The 26763-nt window shown below is 36.9% G+C and overlaps 1 protein-coding gene across 1 annotated transcript in view; it reads left to right on the forward strand.

The window, feature by feature from the left end:
* VWA8 (von Willebrand factor A domain containing 8) overlaps nt 1-26763 on the forward strand; it is a gene marked incomplete at both ends in the record, with an annotated part of 114822 nt that overhangs the window by 56975 nt on the left and 31084 nt on the right. Inside the window, 8 exons of the mRNA XM_079535851.1 lie at nt 1424-1584; nt 2199-2312; nt 9739-9907; nt 10236-10313; nt 13734-13849; nt 14582-14688; nt 16042-16148; nt 19102-19173. Coding sequence (XP_079391977.1) covers nt 1424-1584; nt 2199-2312; nt 9739-9907; nt 10236-10313; nt 13734-13849; nt 14582-14688; nt 16042-16148; nt 19102-19173 — 924 coding nt within the window. The remainder of the gene's footprint in view (nt 1-1423; nt 1585-2198; nt 2313-9738; nt 9908-10235; nt 10314-13733; nt 13850-14581; nt 14689-16041; nt 16149-19101; nt 19174-26763) is intronic.

Raw genomic sequence — 26763 nt, forward strand, 5'->3', positions numbered from 1 at the left:
GGAAATGCAGCTGTGTAACAGTATATATATCATACTGAGCTCCTGATTAATTCCTGTTCTATATTGTTTCCCTCCTGTAGGTGTGAAGTGTCAGAAAGTGTGTTAGTTGAATGCATGCATTTGCTAACTACACAGTGCACACTTATGATGCAAATCCTGGAAATACTTGCACTTTTTTTTATGACCTTGCTTAAAAATTGTTTTAGGCTAATTCTTTAATAGAATACTAGCAATGAGCAAACTGCATTAAAAAGCAGAAGGACGGCAATAAAAATAATGGCTGTTTTGGTACATCTGAATGTGAGGTTTTGGGTTATAAAATGGGGAAGCACTGAATGAACCGGACTTTGTCCTGTTATTTTAAGGCTTTTAAGGAAATTTAGAAAGAGGAAATGATTCAGGCCATATGATGTAATGTGTTCTATTTTTATTCTTGAAAGTTCAAAAGGCTTGTAGTTGTGAAGAGGACATTTGCAAAAGCTGCAGCTACAATAGAAAATATTTTTCTCATCTGATTTTAGGTTAAATTCTGTTCACAGCGTAGCCTAAAGAAGGAATTTCATCTTTCAAGTCACAAAATGCCATTATGTCTTTGTTGCCCCAGTGTGCATCTGTTGGAAAGTAACAAAATATGTATACTGGACAGTGTTGACTAGATTTTGCCTTTATCTGTGTTTTATTCCCTATGTAGTATTTTGTGATAACTCTATATACTTTTGATATAACCACCAACAACCAAACTTCTGGTTTAGCTTCAGAAAGGTTATACTGGCAAGTCTGGTACTTACATAGGCTGTATGACACAGTGCCTGTCCATGTGGGTGTTATTTAAAGGTTGCTCCAAGAGCGATGCCTCCTATCTATTTTCATGGAAACTACAATAGATGCAAAGAATACAATACTATTTGATAGAGCAAACTCTCAACTACAAAACTCTGTTTTTCAAAATAGTCCCCACTGTTAGCAGAAATGCACCACCCAGTGCCTCACTGTGCTGACATCTACTGTTTGGTCTCTATAAATGTTCAACAAGCATCAGTGAATGTCAGTGGGTGCCATTTTTTCCACATGAAGTGAAACACCTTTGCTTCATATGTACTTCCATGTCAGACGCCACTTTGTCAGACCATCTCACAGCTGCTATCTGTCACACAGCAACAACTCTGACAGAATTTGGGTGAGAAGTTTTAATCTCTACTGCTGTACCACCAGCATCCGCCTCTGGTGTCATGGGGCAACATAATAAAATAGGAGGCATTACTTTCAGAGCAGCCCTCTTTCAAAAAGTAATTGAAAAATTGCTGCTAATCCTCTTTGGGTGTAGCCCCAGGAAAAATAGAATAGAGTTTTCTAAGGAGAAAGCAGATACTTGTAGATGAATAAAATGCAGCATAACTCAATTCTGATGAATTGGCACTTACAGGACATGACAGCTAGAGACCTGCTGCAGCAGAGGTATACTCTTCCTAATGGGGACACTGCATGGAGACCATCACCACTTGTTACTGCGGCCCTGGAAGGAAAACTTGTTATTCTTGATGGCATTCATCGAATTAACCCTGGCACTCTAGCTGTATTGCAAAGGTCAGCTTATGAGCACAGCTGGGTAGTGTGCATGTGATCTGTTTGCTGGCCACATATGTACTGATAAATTAAGGTTTTTCTGGTGAATATGACTTTGTAACTTCAACAGTGCTGTAAAGATCAAGCTGAATGTTGAAGCTCTGTGGAACATGTATCGTTCTGTCTTTACATACTTGAAAGCAGAAACAATTCTTTCAAGTTCCTTAGAAGTCTTTAATAGCACAGGAAATTTCAGTTCTTTGTAAAGACAGTGTGTAAGCGTAAAGAATGAACTAGATTTTACTGTAAATTTACATAATGATTTACATACTAATAATACATTAGTAATATTTGAACAATGATCTGAAAATAGAAAATGCCAGAAAATAGTTTAAATAATTCTCATTATTTTCTATTAAAAGTAGGTAGCTTGGCTAAGTGTCTTTATGCTGAAACTATTTGCTTGGGCAAATTGCATAACCTTCACACCTGGATGCGTCTTAGAGTGCTGTAACTTTTTCCAATGGACTGTGTTGACTGAGACAGCTTTTTAAAAGGAAAGTGTTAGTTGAAATAAGTACTGCCAAAAGAAATCAAAGGCTACATAAAGTTTGCTTATTTTTATTTTCAAACAGGCTGATACATGACAGAGAATTGACCCTCTATGATGGCACCAGATTATTAAGGGAGGATAGGTATCAGACCTTAAAAGAAGAATTGAAGATCCCTGATGAGAAACTACAGGAAAGGTAAACTGTCCACTATGACTTCAGAATGCAAACACTATTTCATCCTGTAAAGCACCTAATCTCCTTTATTTTATTGTGAAGATATCATGCAAAAGTGCTTCCCTCTTAAACCTTTTAATCATCAGGAGAAGGTATTTTAATCATCAGTTTCCTCAAGGTTTTTCTTCTTTTTATTGAATGAGAAAATTATATCCTGTTCAGAATGCTTAAGCTAAAAGAAAATCATTAAATAACTTTAACATGAAGGAGTTAGAAATTGAAGATAAATGGTGCATGCATAAAAGCAGAGATATGTAAGTGAGTCATACTTAATTTTGGAAGAATTTATTAAGACCATCTTAAATAAAAATAAAGCCATATTGAAATTTAATATGGCTTGTTACTTTCTTTTTCTTTACTATCTAGAAAGCTGTTTTTTTAATTTCCAACTGATATGGAGCAGGAAATTGGAAGGATAGGTTGGGATCCATTTTGCTTATTCTTTATTGTTTATTCACTTCCACTTGTCTGTTAGAAACATTCTGCAACTCGTAGCATTTTTCTCATTCACTGCTGACTGTACATGATGGGTGGTCAAACACTGCTGATGAATTGTAATTAGCAGAAGATGTATTGTTGAGTGTGCTCCAAGACAAACACATTTTCATATGCAGGTATATATTAAATAAGCCATGTATAAAGAACTAAACATGCTGTTTATCTCAAATAGATCTAATCTCTCTGAAGGCATTTGAACTTAGATGTCAAATGTCTCATGTTTATGCTGAGACTTACACTGCAGGATGTGTGTGTTTCTAAACTTTGAAAGAGACCTCAGTTCTGGTAGGGATGCACTCGCAGTGTGCCACCTCTTCATATGTACCACTCCCCTTTCTCTCAGTGGTCTTGCTAAATATGGTTTTTGTTTGTTCTTTTTGTTTTTCCTTTAACCTCCTTCATAGTTTATACTTTCAGACAGTTGTTCATCTGGTTTTCTTCTTTGTTGTTTTTTTTCTAGTTTGCTTTTTATCTAAAATACTACACCACCATTTTTGTTGTTAAAAAGACTTAATTTTAAGCCTTTTATAGCATTTACTTATATAAGTAAATATAAGATCTTAAGAGATTTAAGACTACATCTTAAATAAGATGTAGTCTAAGAGTGCTTGTTGCTAATTGGCTGTTGAGTCAATGCAGCCAGCTAGATGGGCATTTCCTGCATTTATATCGTCTGAGTAAAGAACAAAGAAATGCTTGTAAGGATTTTGTAAGTATTTTAAGCCCAGAATTTGAGAAGAGAGGCGAAGAAGCTCCAAGGATCTATCTTAGATTGTATTCTGACTTCACATTCAATTTTGTACTTCAGTATAAAATCTAGTTAATTATGTTGCCCTGCTTTTGACTGCTTTGGAAGCACCAAAAGTCTTTTTTGGTTTTCCTCAGAAGAGCGTCCCTTTTGCATTCAGATCACAATGCATGGCTTTCATCTAGCCACTTCAATATTTTGCAATAGAGAGCTTATTGTGAATTTTAAGCACTGAGTGTTCTACTTGATTGATAATGGCTTTTACCCTAAGTGAAGGGTGTCTCTTACAACAATCCTGACCAGTGTTTGATCTTATAAAAAGTAAACAAAAAAATCCCATCCCACTACATGGGTTCTCTCATATCTGGAAGCTCATTGTGAGCATTTAGCACCACCTTGGTTACAGCTGAAAACCCTTGCTACTTTGTGAGGAAGGGCCCTTTCTGCTGAGACATCCATCTTCTGGGTGAAATGTTCAATCTAGCTCTATTTCAACTTTTTGCTGTATTGGCTCAGTCAGAGGAAGTTAAGGTAAATTAATATAAAAATCTGCCAGCTTCTTTGGTTTTGATATGGTCTTCTTCAGTGTCAGTGGGCCACTCATCTGTTCATAGGGTGCTGTTTTGGTCACCCCTTGAGAAGCTGGAGATGTTCCAGGTCCTCATCTTGAACTTTTTGGTTTACCTTTCACTGTCTCCCAGTTATTATGTCACTAGTTGTTCTTTGATTCCAATACTGCTTTCCTCACTGTTCTTCTTCCTTTTCAACAGCAGTGACCTGTCACTGTAATCTCCAGTACCTTACAGTGTTGCAGAATGGCTATGCAGAACTAGGTGTTCTTTCCAGACAGCTCCTCATCCAATGTTATCTCACTACTGACAGCTGATTTAATCACAGTGTAGGTGCGAGCCGTCTGTCATTCACCTGCACAGACTCTTTTGTGAAGGGAGCACATAGTACACTGTACCTTGAGTTTTATTTTAACAGATCATCTAGGACAACTCTTGCTTCTAAATCATGTCTAAATAAAGCCAGGCACTGAGCTTCATTTATTCTGATTTTCTGAGTTTAACTAAAGTAATTTCGGTGTAGTTGCTCTTTGAAAGGCCTGCAGAATACGCATTCTTATTTCTGCAGGGACTTAATCTGGTATTTGCTGAGTGACATGTGAAGGCTACTGTTAGTTTTCCAAAATGAAAGTTCCCTATAGAAAGCAGGTTCAAGTTTTATTTAAAACAGGATTATTTCATTTTATTTTTATCTTTTTTTTTTCTCTTAAATCTCACTAATTCTGAGGCTTCAGTTTTCATTTGTATATTGGAAATCAATATACATTAAATTGGAACCTAAGATTCATGTTATACAGTTAGTGAAATTAAATTTTTGCTTTGTTCTTAGCCTTTTAATTATCTACCCAATCTCACATATTAATGTAGTTCTTGTGGGAAATGGTAGAAGAGGAAAGCACATATTGAGAGGCATATCAGTGATGCAGTGGGAAGCACATGACAGTTTTAAGTCTCTAAGCAGTCAAATGGGGCCTGAATGAAGTATCTGAAGGGAAATGAAAGAACAAGATAAAAAGGAATATTTCTGAAGGACCAGAATTTGAAGGGAAGAAACAAATGCTTCATTAGGAAATTATTAGACTGGGAGAGGGCAGGACTGTCTTCAGAATGTGAATAAGAGCATGAGATGGAGACTAGAAGGCGGCTGTGATGAAAAAGAACTGATAGCTTACTCCTGTCTTTAGGAAAAACCAAGTAGATGAGATAGGTATTCTCTCTTTCTCTTTTTTTTTTTAAGTCATGGTCAGCTTTTGTTCATGAGTGTTCTTGATTGTAGTGACTATTCATAATGTGGCTTGAAGTTTCTTCTGCAGTGCTTCTAGTCATTCATGAAATAAAAAAAAAACAACCCTAACTGTTGCTCTGTATTGCCTCAATTTAAAACTCATTAATGAGGTGGACAGGTGCTGTTGTAAGATACCTATAAAATATATATATAATCATATTATAGAATTGTAGAATGGCTTGGGTTGAAAGGAACCTTAAAGATCATCCAATTCCAACATCCCTGCTGCAGGCAGAGTTGCCAACCACTAAACCAGGTCAAACCACAAACCTAGGTCCTGATACCCAGAGCCTCATCCAACCTGATCTTGAACAGCTCCAGGGATGGAGCACCCACAACCTCTCTGGGCAGTTTATGTCAGTGTCTCAGCATGCTCTCAGTGAAGAATTTCCCCCTGACAGCGTAAATCTTTCCTCTTTTAATTTAAAACCATTTCCCCTTGTCCTGTCACAATCTACCCATTAGAAAGTTGATTTCCCTTCTGTTTATAAGCTCCATTTAAGCATTAGAAGGCTGCAGTGAGGGTCTCTGCAGCTTTCTCTACTCCAGACAGAACAAGCTCAGTTTCTTCAGCCTATCTTCAAAGTAATGTTGTTCCAGTCCTCTGATAATCTTCATTGCCTCCTCTGGACCCCAGCTCCACAGCTTTCTTGATCTGGGTGCCCTAGACTTGGGTGTAGATCTCCAGATAGAGCATATCTTTTGTAATCTAAAAGGGCAAGTGATCATGCTTTTCTGTAGATGACTAGAATTCAGATTTGCATCTAAATTCTGTTTACAAATTCCATTTACAAAATACTATTTCATGATAGATAAAAGGAGTGCTGCTCTTAGCCAGTGAGCTGATAATTCTGTATTCTTTCTTTAGTCTGTAAGAGGATTTGAAACACCTGAAGATTCTGGGAAAAATATGGCTTTTACAAGCAGTGAAGTGCTGGTTTATTTTAACAGTCATTCTTCTAACCTGTTGGAGTGGATATACTCCGCAGTGTTCACACATACATGATAAGTATTGGGTATGGTGAGCAGAAAAGTTTCTATTAGAAGATAATCTAGAAGGATGTATGTAGTAGGATTGTTCAGACACTAGAAGTTACTCATGCATGCACAGGTTTAATGCCTTGCAGACTGTGGATGATTTTCCACATGATTAGGTTGAAAGGCAGCAGATAGATGAGAGAAATATAAAATGTGGCAGAAAATGAATTTTGCAACAGTGAAAATTTTTCTATTTGCTGTTTTCTTTTTTCAGCTTGGTGGATTTATAGATACAGTAATTTGCTAAATTGAGAATATTGTGAAATTCGGTAAAAACAGCTAGGAAAGAAAAAATAGGTCATTTGTGGTCCTAATATTATAATAATTCCCAACTCATAAAATTTTGATGGAAAGTGGGATTTATGAAGCCATGCTACAGGGAAAGAGAACCAAGCCCAGTTTGGTTTTGCAGAGTAGCATTAGGAATGCAATTCTGCATTTTATTTATTTGTTTGTTTGTATGTTTGTTTGTTTATTAAACTTCAGTTGCTTTGAACCATGTGTTGATAAAAGGAAAATCTTTCCCTAAAATCACCCTGAGCAGACTGCATTCTGATCCTCTTGACAAAGGCGGTGCTGGTAATCCTTGGTTGGAATTAAGCACCGATGTCAAAAGGATGTAGACATTAGTACAAGAGAGTGCTCTCTGACTCTGTTGTCAGTGAACATTTACTAGAAAGAGAAAGGAATGGGGATTCTCTCCACTAATCCGACAGCACCAAATCTTCCCACTGTGTTTGAGTTTCAGCGATTTAAGAAGTGTCATGTTTTTAGCAAAATGCATTTATTTGGCATTTGTCTGCAAAGAATACAAGGTGTCAAAGATCTCTGTTTTATAAAGTGTAACTCCATGTAGTAGCTCTGTATTGTATTCCTTTAGACACCTGCTCTGTAATACCTCAGAATAACATAGAAGCTCATCAGTTGCTAACATGGAAACTGGGAACTTTCTCAGAATTGCAGGTTCATGTCATGTGTGGCATTTGTTTTAATAATACACTTAGCTTGACATTTTTTAATATTTCAAACATCATTCCAAACAATGGGCTTCTGAAGTAGCCATATAGTTTTATTCATGTTTAGGAACTGGAAAACTGCAGCAGAGGTGTTGTAATCTGTCCAAGTCACAGAATCATAGAATGATTTGGGTTGGAAGGGACTTTTCAGATCATCTGGTTCCAACCCCCTGCTATACGCAGGGACACCTCCTTCTAGACCAGGTTGCTCAAAGCCCCATCCAGCCTGGCCTTGAGTGCTTCCAGGAAGAGAGCATTCACAACCTTTAAAGGAGGTTGTCTAGAGGATCGAGAAGTCTAGAAGATACATCAGTAATTTCTAGCTGGCATACTGATGTTAACTTGCCCCAATTATCCATCTCCAGCTTCTCTTGTGTTACAGAAGCACTGGAATTAGTCCTTGGAATTTAGGTGGTTATGGAAGGGCGGTTGTTTTTCTCCTTAGTAATGGGAGTAAAGGAAACATTTTCTTTCATGATAATGTTTGCTAATGTTCCCTATCTTCGTTTATGCTTAGTGACAGTGACATTACCATTGGTTCCTCTTTCATATGATGTTTTCAGACATCTATTTCTATTTTTATCAGTCAGGGAGTAGCTTCTAGGCTTATGGCTTTCAGCTAAGAATAACTCATGCCCACCCCCTGTGTTTACCTTTGATCAAGAGTCTGTTTGCTACAATCACAGTGGTGTGTCACAGTTTTACTGTGCCAACCACACAGTTAGTTTTGATAATTTGTGTTTAATGGTCATATTCTGTCTTCAGATTTTCCTACTTATGCTGTCATTTTCCCACTGGTCTCCAAATGTTCTGATTTCAGATTTTCTGACTTATATGAAAAATCACACATGATAACAGGCATATCTAACAGTATAAGCTATTTCAATGTCACTTCTTTTTCCAAATTAACATCTGCTGTTTTAATAAATGTACTGAAAAGTTGTTGAGAACAATTCTTGCGTAATTTGACTAGCTTTTGTATCCAACTCTTCTGTCTGTTACCTCTAGAAATTGTGTAGTTGTGCTGTTCAATGAGTACCAGTGCATTCCAAATCCAGAGATGTGATGATATTATATAGGTAAGATAGACAAAAGATGTGAAGAAGGCAAAACCACCCAAGACAGAGGCAATGCCCTTCTACTGTTGTAACACATGCATCTAGAAGTTCTGTATTTAAGCTTGTATTGGTCACAGTAAGCTTCTGTTATCTGCAGTGGAGTGAAATACACAGGCATTTAAGACTTTTTCACCAAATCCTGCAATATGAACTTTATACAGTGAATAGTGGATGTCTTGCTACATGAAGCTGCAGAGGCAGATAGGATGATGTAGTTCAGAAAGAGATTAGACAAAGTTTTGGATAAAGAGGCATCAAAGCAAATAAGGATAAGCCCTTGCATCCCTTGAATGTATGATTGTAAGTACTGGGAGAAGGTGAGGGAAATAGGCTGATGATAGCAGTCTCTCACATAAGTCTTGAGAAGGGCTTATGTATACTTTCCCCAGGAAGCATCTGCAGCTGCCACTATCAGGGAAGGAACTTCTAGCTGGATGCATGGATTGAAAGACTCAGTGGGGTGTTTATTAAACTCTTCTAAGTCTTAAGCAGCCATTAAAGGGACCTGTTTTCCCCCATGGTGACTTGAAAATGAGTCGAGGTATGAAGTATAACTAGCTTTCAGGGGTATTATGAAGTTAGGTGCATTAATCCAATCCCTAGAGACTAGGTGATTTTCCAGAGGCTGCAGAGAACATCAGTGTTGCTAAATCCAGCTCTTGGCATTATCTAGGCCAATCTCCACAGTGTCATCCTTTCTGTCAATCTAATAGAGGAACTGCAGGACCAGTAGATCCTGTTCCCTCCTTGATTTGCCTGTTAGACATGCTACTTTAGGTAAAGCACTTCTAAAAATCTGTCTAATTGGTGAGATGTGTCCTTTCAAAACATACAAACCAGTAAACAATAGTTTAGCTGCTGGTGTTTGCTCATCTTGAGGCATGTAGGTCATATTGAGAAGTGGATGCCATTCTCAGTGTGAAAAATGAGGAGCAATTTATGTAAGTGCAGGTCATATTATGCAGTTTTTGTCTTTTTTAGTAAAGTTGCATTGCAAATATCTGAGTAGGTATTGTGATATGATACAATAATATATATATATTTTTTCATCTAGTATAAAAAAATAAATGTGATATTCACTGCAGATAATGCATTTTTGAAACCTTTTTTGGCAGGTCTATCTTTCCTATCCACCCCTCATTCAGAATAGTCGTCCTAGCAGAACCTCCTGTCATTGGAAGTAGTACCCAACAGTGGCTTGGTCCAGAGTTTCTGACACTGTTTCTTTTTCATCATGTTCGATCTTTAAGCAAGAATGAAGAAATTCAAGTTATTAAAGAAACGGTAAGTATGTTCAATATTTTAGGCTGATAATTGTTTATTGATTTTTTTTTTTTAAATATAAGAAAATATTTTGCTATTCCTGATGATGTTTGAATGTAGCACAAATGAAACTTCATTTTCAAAACCTGTTTATCTCTTAATGGTATTAGAATAAATTTGCATTCTTATCATGATATTAAATGATGACATAATAAAAAAAACAATGTCAAAACTGTATTTCTTTTTCAGTGATGTAAAGCAACCATATACGCAATGTACCTGTGTGTAGCTGTATATGGAACTTCAATCTATCTTGCATTCAGATTAATACTGTTTTTGTTTCAAGCAGATTCCAAATGTACCCAGTGTTGCTGTGGAGCAGTTGTTGTCATTAACACATAAGCTTCGGGAGACAAATGACACCACAGTGAGTCAGTTTTCTTGGTTTGTTTTTTGTTTGTTTCAAATCTGCTTTCTACTATGACACTTTGTTTTCAGAGAGGCTGGCTAAGGCATACTAAGCAAGCAATGGTGTGATTTTAGAGGCTGCCTGATTGAAAAACTAATCCCAGGAAGTGATTACTGGTAATTACTGCACCATATACTGTAGTTTCTTTGATTTTTGTTGCACGTTGTTAAAATCTGACTAAGTAAAGCTTTCAGGAAATTGGCCAAATCTCAGGGGCAGTGGAAACTACCAAGCCATATAATGGCCTGGATTGAAAGGGACCTCAAGCATCATCAAGTTCCAACCCCCTTGCTGCATGCAGGGCCACCAACCTCCATATCTAATACTAGACCAGGCTGCTCAGGGCCCCATCCAACCTGGCCTTCAACACTTCCAGGGATGGGGCATCCACAACCTCTCTGGGCAGGCTGTGCCAGCACCTCACCACTCTCATAGTAAAGAACTTCCCCCTGATATCTAACTTAAATCTTCAACTTAAAATCATTTCCCCTTGTCCTGCCATTATCTACCCTTGTAAAGAGTTGACTCCCCTCCTGTTTATAGGCTCCCTTTAGGTGCTGAAAGGCTGCAGTGAGGTCACCCTGCAGCCTTCTCCAGACATTATAAAATGCTAGCGGGCAACAGCAAAGATTAGGAATGTGAAAGGGAAAGCTACAGAATTTTTAGCTGTGTTACTGCTACAGGCTCTTCTGTTGAAGTAGTCTTATCAAGAAAAATAAGTTCTGCAGACATAGTAAGCACAAAATTCTTTTAAAAAGACAGTCAAATGTTGGTGAAAAGTAGAAGGAATCATTGCTATGGCAACTAACACTCTAGATGTTTTTAATGTAAATAATGTAAAACATTTTTGGTGGAATCCCTAGTTCAACTGGTATGCAAATGTAATCTGCTCTTAATTTTCGTCATTTTGACATGGGCAATAGTTTCACAGCATTTCTGTATAGGAAGTTGAGGGTTGTTGAAAGGCCTTTGTGCTGTTCTGAGATTAAAAACAAGAAAAAAAGGAGTAAAAAGGCTGAATTCTATATACAGTGTTGGAACAGCGTTGTTGCTAATATGTATTTAGCTCCCTACAACTAATCTTTGACAATTGCAGACTGATAAATACATCATTTGTAACATATTTGGAGACATACCATGCTTGAATAGAACATTATAATAGTCATTTTCAAACGAGTGGATATCTATAGCATTGTGAAATATCTAAATGAAATATATGATGTAGGATAAGATGTGAGTCATAGTGCAGACTGAGGGAAGTTTCTTGTAGATGAGCAGTGACATTCGACATGTCAGGAATAGCATGCCTGTGTGCAGAGCAGAAATGTTTGCCTAAGGTATGTCAGGCTATATATAGAGTTGCCTGAGTAAGTAATCCTCAGCCAGAGATTATCTTGGCATATTAACCATTGTTTAAAGTGATTTTTGTGAACAATAGAATACCTGTAGAATATTCAGCTTGTGGTTGTGTTCTGCATCATTGCAATTGTTTGTTTGATTTACAATAGAACCTAGAGACCACAGTCTAGATCCTGTTGAATTAGATGCCTCATAGATACATATTACAAAGACAGTAGCCTACTTCTGAGTTTACAGCTGTCCCAGGTAAGAAGGAAAGAGGAGATTTTAGTCAAGATCTTAAGTTCCCTGTTGCAAATATACAGAGGATACAACACGGTTTCTCCTCTATGGACCAATATGCTGTTTTGTTTGTTATATCATTTTGACTTTAAACTGCCTGTGCCCTTGGAGATTGGACTTGTCTAGGTGTGAAATAAGAGGCAAGAGTTGCCTCCTTCTTCCCACCTAGTGCAATGGATAAAGTACTGCATTAGTATTCTCTGTTGCCAGTATGTATCAATGCAGTCCTTTTGGTTGTGAGGCATGAGGATTGCTTTCCTTAAGAAAATTACTTTGGTTGAGAACATTTCAGCTGTTTTAGAGTACTTTACCAGATGGAATATGATATCCAGAGGCTGTGAGAGTTATGGCTAGTGAGCTGAAATAGCAGATACAGCGCTCACTCCTCTCACTGATGAGTAGATCTTGAGATAGCACTAGAAAAGCCATCATGTGTGACACCATCTTTGTAATGCTGAGTGGTATACCGTGATGATTCAGAAGATGCTTCACAGTCTTCCATCAATGAAAACAGGAGGATCAGGTGTAGCAGTATTAACATTTAGCCCAATCCAAACCATTTTTGCTCATTGCTACGCTAAAAAATACTACCCTTTGCTTTCTCAGCATTTGAGAGAAGTACGTACAGTCTCATAGAACTGTTCTTTTTTCCTTCCCCCCAGAAATAATGTCTGTTTGTTGAAATTAGTTTTCCAGAGGAAAGAGTTGATGATTTGACATTTCTCATGCTTGAAAGTTATTAGGAGAGAAAAAAGATTCTGCAATTCCTAACATGCTGGGTTTTTTTTCTACTTTTTCCTTGTTGGCAAACTTCAGAATTTTTTTACCAGTTGAAGAAATATATTATAGTCAGAAATCATTTATATGACCCAAACTAAAATGTTTTGAAATTACCTTATTACAACATTTCATTTAACACAGGCAAAGTATGATGCAACTTATCAGATCACACTCGTTGTGTGCTTCCTGATAAAACAGGGAACCTGTTTGTATTAGATACCTTCATCCGGTAGATGGTAATTATAGAATGATTTCTTGCTCGATATTTATATCTCTATCTAAATACATAGCCACTTATTTGGGGGGCTCTGTTTGTTTGTTTATTTTTCAGTGATGCTGTATTTGTTCTAGGTTGGCCTTCACAAGCATTGAATCACTTCTGTAACTCTTTACTCAATTATGTGCAGTTTTTAGCATTTACTTTAACATGTGGACAGCAGAAAGGGACACAGTGTTCCAGTAATAGCCTGCCCAAATGCATGCACAGAGGTGATACAATCTCCTTACTTCTGCCCACTGTTGTTTTTTGTACATCTGTGAATCCCGCCAGTCTCTTTTGCCAAAGCATTACATGTGGAGCTCATATTCAGTTTGTGAAAAGAAGACTAGATTTTACAACATCAATCCTTTTACAATGGCTAACCTGCTTGTTATTAGTACTCTGTAGTATTTGGTTTTATGTAGCACAGAAAATTAAGTCATCTGGATATTTTTTCTTTCTGTTGCTTATCAAGTGAAAACATAAAGCACATCTTTAGATGACATAATTTTCCTGACAGTGAAGTACTGCAACAAATAAGGAATTAAAAAATTGCAGATGCAATAGCACCAGCCATTACAGGAGGCAGAATTAGGAGAAAAGTTGAAATAATTGCTTTTGGATTACGCTTTTTTCCTGACTTGTGCAGTTGAAGTCTCAGAGATCAAGTAATTAAGCTACCTTGTATTTTTTGACAGGCACAGTCCCTGGCTTCATCTTTATCTACTCGACAGCTATTGCGAATTTGTCGTCGACTGTCACAACATCCAGATGAAAGCCTTTACTATGCTGTTAATAAAGCCTGCCTTTCCAGGTAGAAGTGCTAGTTTGGTAGAAGTTCAAGAGTTTATCAGTCTATTGCTAGCATGCAAGATACCTGTCAGTGCATTTCAGTAACTAGTGCAATTAATTTCTTCAGAATAGTTTCTCTGTTATTTTTAAATATAGGAGGTGAGTAGAAATGGATTTGTAGTGTTTTCTTATCTTTATGATGGTGTTTAATGACACCGTATAAATTTTGTCACCATTATCAACATAACTTCGCTGTCTCAAAACACTCAAAACAGAATTCTATTAATGTCTTGTTTGATGAAACTTTTCATTTCTAAAATTTTCAGTTCTAAAAATGGTATGGTTTTGTTGTTTTTTTTTTCTTTCACTTGAGGACCAAAGCCCTAAGAGAACAGCATCAAGAGAAGTTCTTGCTACTAAACATTGTTTCTATATTGCATCTGTTAATGGCAATGGAAAAAGATTACAGACTTCCAGCTCTACTTCACTCCACTTTGCATCTTTGTTGCAATGTTCTGTAACACTGAATCCTTTCATAAGCAGTGTGCAACTATTAGTGTAGTTAGTTACCTATGGGAGAAGTTGAACTTCTCCTCCTTCAGGTGGAATGCTGAAAATTGAGCATTAAGGCCATAGATGTTCAATGTTTGGAGATACAAGTAAAGCTTCATGCTGATTTTATGTTGTGAAAATACAGAAGATGTTAAAGAAAACTTCCTAAAGAAATGACCTGCCTATTTATTTCTTTATTTAGATTTTTACCAAACCTTGCCAGATTGGCTTTACATAAAAATCTACAGGATTCTGGGATTGAAGCAAATCCAGATAACATGAAGAAACTAGAGGAGAAAGATTACAGTTGTAAGTTTGTGTCATCTTTCGTCCTTTTATTTATGGTACTTAGATGGTTCTGCATTTAAGGCTGAACTGAATGACTTCACAACTAAACGTAGTTTGCTTCAGTTACATCCCTTTGGCTTTGTTCTGTCAGGATGTAATGATGCTCTTAGTGTGTTGGTAATTTTGTAAAGTCTGCTGCACTCCCTGCTCATGGAATTTTGTTTGAGGGTTTCCAATGCCTGAATGACTGCAGTGACTGCATAGGTGTACAGATTTGTACATGTTTGGGTATGTATGACTGCTGAAATATAAATAATACTATGTGGAGAATACATGTAAATAGTGCATGAACACCTACATATGTATACACGCATATGTATGGTTGAATACATAGTATTACATTATAATATAAATTATGCAAGCATTATTTTATTTGTATCTGCATTGCATGTATTTTTATAGATGTAAAAACTTATTTATAAAATAAACTAGAATTATTACCACTTGCATGATGCTACCTGCTTACCTTTTTTTTTTTTTTTTTTCATCCTGATGCATTGTGTTTCACTGTTCCCCTTTGTGAAACATGCAGGAAAAAATAAAGGTAGAACCATATATGATAATAGGAGAACAAATAAAAGTATCTGCCCAGAAACTGTGCTATGTTCACATTCCAACCCAGCCAGATTAAGAAATTAGGGACAAATAATTTTGAAGGAGGCAGAAAAGAGAGATTCATATCATTTTATTATTTACACTTAGCTGTTATTTTCCTGAGAAGGAATATATGGTTCTTTTAATGTAGGAAATTTTTACTTCTTTCTTTCTCAAGCTGTAGTTGAAAGTTATACCTCCAAGTGTAAATTCAGCAAGTTTTCACTAACGTTTTTGACATTCACAAATTTTATCAGAAGTAACTCAAGAGAAAAGTCAGCAGCGACTCTCAGCTTCAGCTCTCACTCCTGTCCACACCACAGCCCCAGTGGGGCAGGGATAGAAAATAAGAAGAGAATGAGAAACCTTGTGGGATGAGGAAATGTGGTCGGATAGTGTTAATGATATTCCAACAACAGAACAAGGCAACTGTCACTGCTCCTAATGTTCTGTATGATATTTTTACATAAGATCAATTATTTGTCATTTGTTGTAGTGGATGTCTTTGAAATTTTATTGTAAGAAGTCAAAGTCAATATAAAACAATCACATGTTAAAAAACACTCTTTCAAGTATTCACTTTGTTGAGTTAGAAATTATTTAGAGCAACCCACAGCCTTTTAAAATTTGCACATCTTCACTTGTAAGCATTGGGAATTGATCGCTTAGAGGATGCTCTAAGTAATGCATGTGCTTCTTTGTTTCCTGAACAATGTCCAGGTGAAATAAACAATGGGATTCTGAAAATAGGATCTGTGACTATGCCAATTTATAACCCAAGTGAGAAAATGAAAGTGCCTGATGTTTTGTTCTATGAAAATGCTCAAGTAAGTAGAATTCTCTGGCTTCTCTTGCACAAAGTTTGTTACATGTTTATTAATGTACATGTTCTCAAATATGAAATAAAATGTTAACTCAGTTTTAAGGTTCTAGTTTTGAAATAGTTTCTTTAGGCTAAAAATTTTTCTGTAGTGATTTGATGCTTCTCTGGGCAACGTGGTCCACCACCTCCTCCTCCTAAAGAAATCCAGTGGCTTGATTATTCATCTTGAAAGAGGGTTTTACAGAGAATTTTTTCCTGGGGAAGCTTTGCAGGTTGACAGCCTTAACACTGTTAAGTTTGAGAAGCTAGATGATGAGTAATTAATATTATTAATCAGCCATTAGTTAATCATTATTTTTATTTTACAGAATAATATATAGATAAAAAATATTTATTTTATAGAACTCGAGTTATTAATTAGTTATTTAGTTAGTTGTTACTGTTATTGGCAGTAATTAGTTCATGGTAGCAAAGAGTAAGAGCAATTAGTGTGGACAATTACAGGAAAGGGCTTGGTGACTTGTTTTTGTTTGTTTGTTTTTCCACCCCTCCTACCTTCCTTTTACAGGGGTAGGTGTACTGCAGCTGTTTTTGCTATCTAGCACAGAGACCTCAAAATCTCAGACAAGTGTATCTTTAACCAGAGAATTACCCCCTGGGTGACTGTTGGAACCCTGATAGCTGGTGTGAGATACTGTAATATTTCACTGAGCTTGTGAAATGTTTTTCTTTCAGGATCTTGGTGTGGGCCTCCTGCCTTTGTGAATTTATTTTTCTCTCTTCTCTTGTTCTATTTTTTTCATCTTTTTCTGGTTGGAATTTCTTTCCAGAAAGGCTATCCTTTCTATTACATGATTGTCACCTACTGAAGGTGATGACAGACCATGCAGGGAGGACAGATCACAGTCATCTTCATCTTCCCCAGTAACATTTCATGTGAGAACTGGTTCTGTGTTGCCATTTCTAGAACTCGTATCTGCATTGCTTTTTCCATCTTCTTGCATGTAGTTTCAGTAGTTACAGTTGAACACACTGCATAAAAATGTGCACAACTGTGAGCAGATATTATCACAGAATTGTAGGGATTGGGGGGAAGTCTGGAAGTCATTGAGACCAGCCTCCTGCTTAAGCAGGTTCCACAGGAAAGAATCCAGGTGGGTTTTGAATATCTCCAGAGAAGGAGACACCACAATTCCCTGGGAGGCCTGTTCCAGGTGCTCTGTCACCTTCAAAGTAAGGAAAGTGTTTCTCATGTTCAGATGGAGCTTCCTGGGTTCCAGTTTGTGTCAGTTGCCTCCTGTGCTGTGACTGAGCACCACTAAAAAGAGCTTGGCCCAATTCTCTCGACACCTGCCCTTTAGATACTTGTAAGTGTCCCAGTGGAATTCAACATTACCACAGCACATTGCTCTCTGTCCACAAGTGGCACCATCACGTTAATGATTTTTAGGTGATATGATAGATTTGAGTCTCCAGGCTCTGTGGAGCTTGGATTAAGTTCATACAATATTGTTGTGTCTACTTCTTCATGTAAATATTGTATCTGAAACGTATGCATGCATTCTAATACAATGTAAATTTTGGTCCTCATAAAGAAAAAAATCAATATGTAGCATCTCTTGCAGAAAAGCAGTTCTGCAGGGAAACTAGAATGTGTGCATATTTGTCCAATTTGGGATAAAAATAGAATACATCAGAAGGAAGTACTCAGCTTTAGCAGCCAAATAATAATAATAAAAAAATGTAACCAGTAAATGATTTGCCTTCAGGTCTTCCCTTGAATTATGCATGGGGTATTCATTAGTCCTTTGACATGCCTGGTTAGGATTTTGTTGTATTAAGCTGTTTACATGAATTTCTTCCCCCTGCCCCCAGCCTCCGTCTGGAGAGATTTGGACATTTAAAATATCTTTCACACAGTTATAAGTGGTATATTTCTATATAGTCAGAAATTATCTGTGAGGTACTGTGGTTTGTTTCTTTTTTGTTTTTGCTTTTTCTCCCAAAATTAAGTACTAGAGATAGAACAATATTGTGAAAAACTTTGTTTCCATATATGTTTAATCTAAAGACAAACATTCATTCCTCTAAGTAGCTTGTCTGACCTACTTTCAGATGACCTATTTTCACTAGGTACAGTGGAGAAATATACAAGACTATTGCTAGAGTAAAGTAGTCAACGTTGCCACATAATCCATTAATCCTTTGGATCCTTTTAAACAAATTATTTGTGAGGAGTGTGATGTGGTTGAATTTGTATTGTTTGTGTTACCTTTTGCAATACTGGACGTGTGTGTAAAATACACATCATATACTTTTTCTTCATCTAGGCAATCTACTGTAGATGTTATTAGAAACATAAACTTGAGCTTGTGTTTTCATGTTATCCTATTATTATTTTCTTTGAAACTAAAGCTTAATTACAGTAGGAAAGTGTATTTGTTACCAATTTAGACCTGGTGTTTAATGTAAAAAACAAACAAATGAAAAACCAGCCATGTTTATAGTGAACACATTCTCCCTGTGTTTTGTTTCTATACTGTTCTACCAGGATACATTTTACTTCCTCCTAGTAGTGTTGCTGGAAAGTTGTCCTATGTGTGTGAACAGAAGTTCTTATGCACTGCGTGACAGACATTCATCTAGGCTAAGAAGGAAATGCATTAGGAGTGAATACTGAGAGTAATGTAAATTTAGGGAAATCAAACACCCAGGATCAATTGGAGCAAAGGAAATACATAAGTGAAGTTAGTGATTGTGTTTCATTGTTTTAGTCAGCTAAATTGCCTCTGCTATTATTGATTGAGAGACACTTGCTATAAAGTGAGTAGCTCTAAGTACAACGTTCAATAAAACATGGCCTAGATGCTGGTAATTCTGTGTACTTGTGTTATTAGTGAACACATAAACTAGATAGTGTAAAAACGGGAGTGAAAATCATGTTTTTCTTTCTCTAGCACATGATGGTAATGGAAGATATGCTAAAAGACTTTCTGTTGGGAGAACATCTTCTTTTAGTTGGCAATCAGGTGAGTTAAATGTTTCTTATAATGCATAGAACAGACTTGTTATTTAATAATGAAATCAAATCTTTATTTTGCTTTGTTGAAATTGCACCTATTGGTACTGCTAAGGTAATTTACCCAGTTTTGGTTCTTCATCTACTGATGTGCACATATTGGTGGAGTAAAGACTTCTAACATTGGGGATATTTTTCTACATTGTTATTGCAGTGGAAAGATAAAATCTTAGTAGTTACATGTAACATCAGTACCACTGAAATCTTCAATCAACTGCATTCTCTACCTTTGATGCCCATGCATCATACTTCTGTTTTAAGATGTTCCAGTAAAGGACAAGAGATGAACAAATAAGTTGTATTAAAATTTTACTTATTGATTTCAAAATATTAGTCTTCTTGAAAGAGGTACAGATCCACTTTATTTTGCATGTTTTTGTTGATGATGCCTTTACTGGTGAGATCATGGGGGCTGTCATATTCTTTTAGTTGGCTGGTATTTCATAACACCTTTATGTTTTGCCTTTGGAAAAAGTCTAACCCAGAACACGAATGGTCTAGTCTATATGGAAAGAAATGTAAAATGCTAATTGCTGTTGAAGTACCTCTGTTGGAATTATAGGGTATGTGTATATTCAGTCTCATCTATTTAGAGTCCTTCTCAAGTGCTTTTATTTAAGATTTCTTACTTTAAATCTCTGTGGAATTCTTCCAAGAGGTGTCATATATTTCTAAATTAAATATCTAGTTCACTAATTTAAAAAAACACTATTTCCTTAGCAAGACATGATCAATTTTCCCTATTCCATAAATAATGCTCTCTGTGCCATCTGCAAAATTGTTACTGATGATGTTGCACATTAAGATTGCCTCCAGGATTTACTGTCAGGTGAAGATAGGGACAGTGTCCTCACTGACAAGGTCCACAATCCAACCATGGTCATGCAAGAAGAGCAGGTCTGCGAACAACAGCTTGGATCAGCCAGGTGCTAGTGGCTGCCAGATAAGTCTATAGTGATGAGGAAGGTCTGAAATCATGTGAGCAGCCGCTAAAGGGCCCTGCACAGCATCACCTGAAGTCTAATTCAGGAAGGGACCGAAGAAAGAGCCTGAGTGTTCCCTCAATGATCTCTAGAGGTCCCTTCCAACCCCTACAATTCTGTGATTCTGTGAAATGACAGGGAGAAAGGGAACCCCATTGAGGCTATTTGTGGTTTGCTCTGCTGCTGTACCACGGGAGCTGACCTTCAGGAGTTCAGTGCAGGCAGCTAAAACCCTAAGTACTGGGTAGACAAGCATGCAGAGCTTGGTGGTACACTCAGGTACCCGACATGTGCTTTGTATTTTGAACTAGTTTGGCAGTAAGACACTTGAGAATGACTTCTGGGTTATAAAGTATTTTTCCAACATCAGTATCCTCATCTTTAATAATTTTAATAATTTAATCCGTACAAAATTTTCTTAAAGCTTATGAAACTTTGGCTGTAGACAGTGATAAAGGATTAGACCAGTATTGGAATATACTGCTTTGATTTTCGACGTCAGCTCAGCTCTGCCATTAAAATTGTTCTGTCCTTGGCAAATCAGTAATACTTAGGAGTTTTGTTTTTTAATCACAAACGTGTGTTCTGAGTACATCCAGGTTTGATATTTCCAGACTTGTTCCACTGTTTCTGTGTGGGACTAAGTTAGGCCAGGTGGCCTTTAATTTTAATTTACTGATTTATTAAGTAACGTCCTTAATTATGAGCACTTGATTTGCCATTCTGCCATTGTTTCAGTCCCGCCATCCACAGCAACCATCCTTGATTTCACAGAGATGATCACTAACCATTTAGAAATTGCTTGGGTAATTCTGTACATGTATTACTGAAAATTACTGTAGCATGTGTTGAATCCTGTTCAAGTACTTTAGAAGCAACCACGTTTTCATGCTGAGTGCACAGATGTTTTGTGAATGAAATGAGTGTGCAAGGATTAACGCGTAGTCTCTCTCATAGAGATTTGGCTTCCCTAAGTTGGCTGGATTTCATTTTCCTGTTTTACCTCTTCAATTTTCCTTACATGTGTACACATAGAATTTCTGTTAGTTCAAATCCATTTTCTTTATTTCACAGTTGTAACTGAAGTCTCTTCTGTATACTATTATTAATTTTTATTTGTGAGCTGACCAATGAGAGTCCTTTTAAAGAGTTGGTTTTTTTTCCAGGGTTTGAACTTGGAAGAGAAATACTTGAAATTCCATAAATCAGAATTAAGTGATTTTGATGGTGTACCATTGGAAGAATAGCGTGGTTAAGATGGTATTTTACAGGTGTTATAGCTGGAAAGATTATCATGGTGGAAAAGGAACAATCAAGGAAGAAATGCTCACCTGTATCCAAGGATCTAGGCTCAAGGTGAAACACTACAAAAAGGAGGGATGTCCAGAAAGGGATCCTTCCTCAGGGGCAGTCAACCCTTAAATGGAGTCTTGTCTTCTCCTGTGCTTCCAGGGCTGACTCAGTCGTTGCCTCAATCAGTGGTTCAGGCCGTGACTCAACAGTTGCCATACAGATGTATATTAAGGACTACCTTTCTTTAATGAAACCAAGCAGAAATTGAAGACAATTTTTGGGCATTAGCAAATCTTTAGGAGTTCAACTTCACAAGCAAACTACTTTATTCACATGTAGTCCTTGAAGAGTATATGGCCCAGGGTTTTGTATCTTTAATACATTATGCAAAATAAGGGCTTTACTAAATGTTTACACTGGTTATTTTGGATACTGCCTGGAATGTGCTTCAATTTAACTACAAGCAAACAGGTTTCTTTGGGTCCTTGGGAAACACAGTGAATAGATAAGAATTTTCAGCTGTGGAATAGTTTCTGATAAAGGGAAATGCCAGTGCTTTAAATATAGCTTCTGATATTGCTTCCTGAGAGACTCTGAAGTCTGAGTGTGAATGAGACCATCCATAGTTTCTCAAAGCAAGTACGAAGCAGTTTCTTCCTTGGCTGAGAGTAAGCAGCTATTTATTGCTCTCAAAGCAACAAGTAGGCAACCACAAGAATCCTGTTTAGTAAAGGTTACTTATTCTTTGCAGTGACTGTTTATGTGGCTGTTACGTTGCAGCCATTCTCTGGGCTTCGTGGGGCAGAGTGAACTACTTATTCTTATTATCAAGAAAAACTTTCAGGCTGTTTTGTTGTGAATTTTTTTTCTAATGGACATCGTACAGTTTGGTCTACAGTAAGTCTTTACTTGATATCTTGAATTTGTGTTTTTTGGCCATGAGGAGATAAATTATACTCATGCATAATTGGTTATGTGGAAAAAAATTGTTAAGTAACAGTGGTGAAATATATTTTTGAAGTTTTACATGTAACATTTGCCAGAGACGTATTTCAAAAATCTGGCATCTAGAGGTTGTGTCAAGAGAGATGTGGGATGCTTCACCTTTATTGGTCCTAAGTGAAGTAAAACATCGGCTGTCTTGAAGAGACCAAATGAAATATTCATCATTTTAAAGAGTTTCTGACTTTCTGGGGAGAGAAGGCTCACTTCTAAAGTATTTTATAACCCTGAAGTACTAAAACACTTAACCTTATGTTAAACAAAATAGAAGTATTTTATTTGACCTTAGTCTTTTGCTGTAATTTGTAGTACGAGCTGTTCAGATAACTGATCTCATAAATTGAAGAGGTTCTGTCATAGCAGTGAGTCCTGAATATTTCTGCTCTCAGGGCACAGTTTTCATGCTAAAGGTATTTCATAACAAACTGTGTTAATTTTGGCCCTTATAGTTACTCTATTTTATTAACTGTATACATAAAGTGTAAATGTTATAGATGTGAATGTATTACATAAATATCTATACAATACACTTTTAGTATGATCTACGGTGAGTTAACCTAAAACAACCCAATTGCAATTCTGTGTAGCATGACAGATGCAGCTTGTATCAGGCCCTGGAGTTCTGCCATGCCTTGAGAACTACACATAATCCCTAAGGTTAATGCCTCGTTAACCCTTATCCATTCCATAATGTGTCTGTTAAATAATAGACACTTTTAAAAATTCATCTCAGTAGATACAGATAATATTTGTATGTACATCTGAGGCACCTTCTGCCCTTCTGTTTGATTGCACCCCACCAGCTTTGGCACAAAGCACTTGGCATTGCTTTGCCTTGTGCAATTAGATCAACTAATTGATCTATTTGATCAATTATTTGATCTATTGATCAATCTTATTGATCTAAGATTGGGTCTGGAACACAGGCCATATGAGGAGAGGCTGAAGGAGCTGGGGATGTTCAGCCTGGAGAAGAGGAGGCTCAGGGGAGACCTTATTGCTCTCTATAACTTCCTGAAGGGAGGTTGTAGTGAGCTGGGGGTCGGCCTCTTCTCTCGTGTCATTAGTGATAGGACCAGGGGGAATGGTTTCAAGCTACGCCAGGGGAAATTCAGGCTGGACATGAGGAAGTATTACTTTTCAGAAAGGGTGGTCAGGCACTGGAATGGACTGCCCAGGGAGGTGGTGGAATCACCGACCCTGGGGGTGTTCAAGGAAAGACTGGATGTTGCGTTGAGGGACATGGTTTAGTAGGAGCTATTGGGAATAGGTGAACGGTTGGACTGGGTGATCTTTTAGGTCTTTTCCAACCTTAGTGATTCTATGATTCTATGATTCTATGACTGCTGTAGGCCTTGTACCATTCTTGTACCAAGGATAGGTCATAGGAATGAAGTATCTGAGAAAACATTACTGTCACTATTGTATGGACATTACCAAAGCTGAGGAATATCCTCTGTCAGTCTTCCTTAAGAGTAGACAGAGGAAAATATGGTGTACATCGGTACAGCCTCAGTGTTCATCCGGACCATTCCCTATTAGTCATCTTCTTATTGCTTTCTTCTTTCCAGAACTCCCAGCTGTTCTTTTGTCTTGTCGTTCTCTTCATTGCCAATGTTTATCATTTTCATGGATTTGGTATTTGCCAGACTCTTCTTGAAATATCTGTGTTACCAGTATAAAAAGAAACCACCAAGTTGATAATAAGAATAATAAGAAATGCCATAAGTTACTGTTTCAATTACTGTTGAATACTAGGAGCAGTTACATTTTGTGCTTCTTCGTTGATGGTGTGGAAATTTGGATTTTGACTTTGCCTTTGTACTTGTTCAGAGTGGCTCCCCCCTAATTCTCCCTTGTATGAGGAGAGAAAACTTTGCAAGTCAAGGAAATAAATTAACATGATTAGATCTTGTTTTCTGCTTTTCTTCAAGTCAGACATGAATGTAAATGGACTCTCATTACCTTGAAGAATTCAGTGAGACAAATGATTGAGTCTTTCTTAAAGATGCTTAAAAGAATGTGCTTTAATAGATCGTTCCATCTAGGGTAATATTATTCTTATATCTTTGTGAAATTGGATTAAATAGATACTGAGAGCATATAACATTATCAGTCACCAACAAAACTTAAAATACCGAATGCTTAGCATCTTAACTCCTCTAGAAGAAATTTTTACTTGCTTCGACTTGTAAAGATGGACAACTTCCTCTGCAAGGCAAAAACGTGCTACCCTAAAGCAACTTTATTCCTGTCCTTTGAACACGAAGAAACAGAGCTCTAAATGAGCTAAATTGGGCAAACTGTTGTGGTAATTTTTGCCTAAGGAATTTTTTGTGACAGTTCCGGAAAACTCAGAAAATATTTGTCTTTTACTTCTACAGTCACACACATATGTGAACATGCATTCTCTTTAAATGTCTGTCTGCTTAAATTATCACTTTCTGCCTTTGCAAGTTATGTTGTGAAGGATCAGAATAGAAAAAGAATCAGCTAATTGATTTTCTTCGGGATTTATCTACCACAGTTCTTTTTATTTTGATTTTTTCATATCTTCCCCTCTGCAGAACTTACATTATCTCACATCACTGAAAATACAAGTACAACGGTGCCCCAGTAGGGCGCTGGGTGGATTTTTGTACTAAAATCCAGGAAAAAAAAGTAAGATATCTGCAAGCTTGTCTACATTTGTAGTTGGGAATGTATCCAAAACGTTCAATTCATGACTTTTGATAATGGTGAAATTTTAATTTGTTAATCTTCTGTTGTTGTTTGTCCCAGCTTCTGAATTTGTAATAAAATAATGAGCTCATAAACCAGAAGGTGCTCACGTGCAATGTTCCGCTGTGACCAATATGTAGATCACACTTGGGGCAAGACGTAATCACTGCTGACTTATTCACATTTATTCCAAGCGAAGCTTATAACACCAGGAGTATTTGAGAGAGCTGTGTAGGTGCTGCTTGTTGCTCTGGTGATAGAACTTTTTCTCTCTCTTTTTTTTTAATTTAAATCAGAACTATGGTTCTGGTTTTATGTCCTCTGGTGTAAAAATAGCAGCCTCAATCAAAATGCTTGCACTCTTGCAAATGTTTTTGTTGGCAGAAGCAGGCAAGTTACAGACATGGAAGATGGTTCAGTGCCAAGCCCAGTGTTAGAAACCATTCATTAGCAAAAGTGTCCTCATTTTCTTCATTTGGGAAAGTGAAAAACCATAAGCTTCTGTGACAATGATGCTATCAATATGATTATTGTATATCTAGTAACAAACTGGACTTTTACATTAGGATTCTTTATATTCCGTATCAAAATTTAATAAAAAGGTTTTGTCCTTTTTTTTCCCCTAATAATGTGACTTTAAAATTACAAAATTTTGTTACGGGCCAAAATGATCAAGTAGCAAACTGTTTTTCTCCCTAGCTTTAAAAAATTGTTTTGTCCTTCAGTAATGAGACAGGTGCTCTGCTGAAGGTGATTGAAGCTGTGCAGGATGGTTGCGTGCTGAAATGCAAAAGCTGTGATTGCATTGCTTCTGCTGATGGAGATCACTGGTCTTTAACTGCTTTGGTTATGACCAGCAAATTATTTAAAAGGAAATGAAAATGAGGCAGCATTTTTAGATTTATTTTTCCTAAGAGGCAAACTGTTAATTTAAAAAACATGGGCACAATTCTCTTGGACTCTAATTTTGTTGACATAAGTTGGACTATGCAGGGGAGAATTTTGTCCCACTACTGTAATAGCTGCATCCTGAATTGCAAAACACCTCCCGGGACCTGTAAAAACCTTGTTTATATTTGAAACTACAGTTACTGCTTGAAGATTAAGTCATTTTATCCTTGGCAACAAGTGTTTACAGTGTCAGGAGAATTTTTAACTAAGGGTTTGTTTTGCCTTCTAATTGCATAATCTCCTTTTTGTTATTCATTAGCATAGATACTTACCTACCATTTTCCTATTTCACTTGTCCCATATGTCTGACAGAGGAAAAATTGCCTGTAACTTGCTTTCTGAAATGCTTTTATTCAGTTTAGCTGAAACACCAACAAAGATGCTTTTTTTCCTCTGGTTAGCATGTTTTCATATTCCTGATACATTAAGTAACTGCAATAGTATGTCTATATATAACACACAGAAAGTGTTATAAAGTGTTGGAATGTTACATTAGGCTGCAGTAATTGCAAATTATGTGAGATTGCATTCTGAATTTGACCCAAGATCACCAGCATTTTACTGTGTTCCTGCGACATGTGTAGTACTGA

Source organism: Tetrao urogallus, assembly GCF_951394365.1.
Source record: "Tetrao urogallus genome assembly, chromosome: 1".
Taxonomy (NCBI): Eukaryota; Metazoa; Chordata; class Aves; order Galliformes; family Phasianidae; genus Tetrao; species Tetrao urogallus.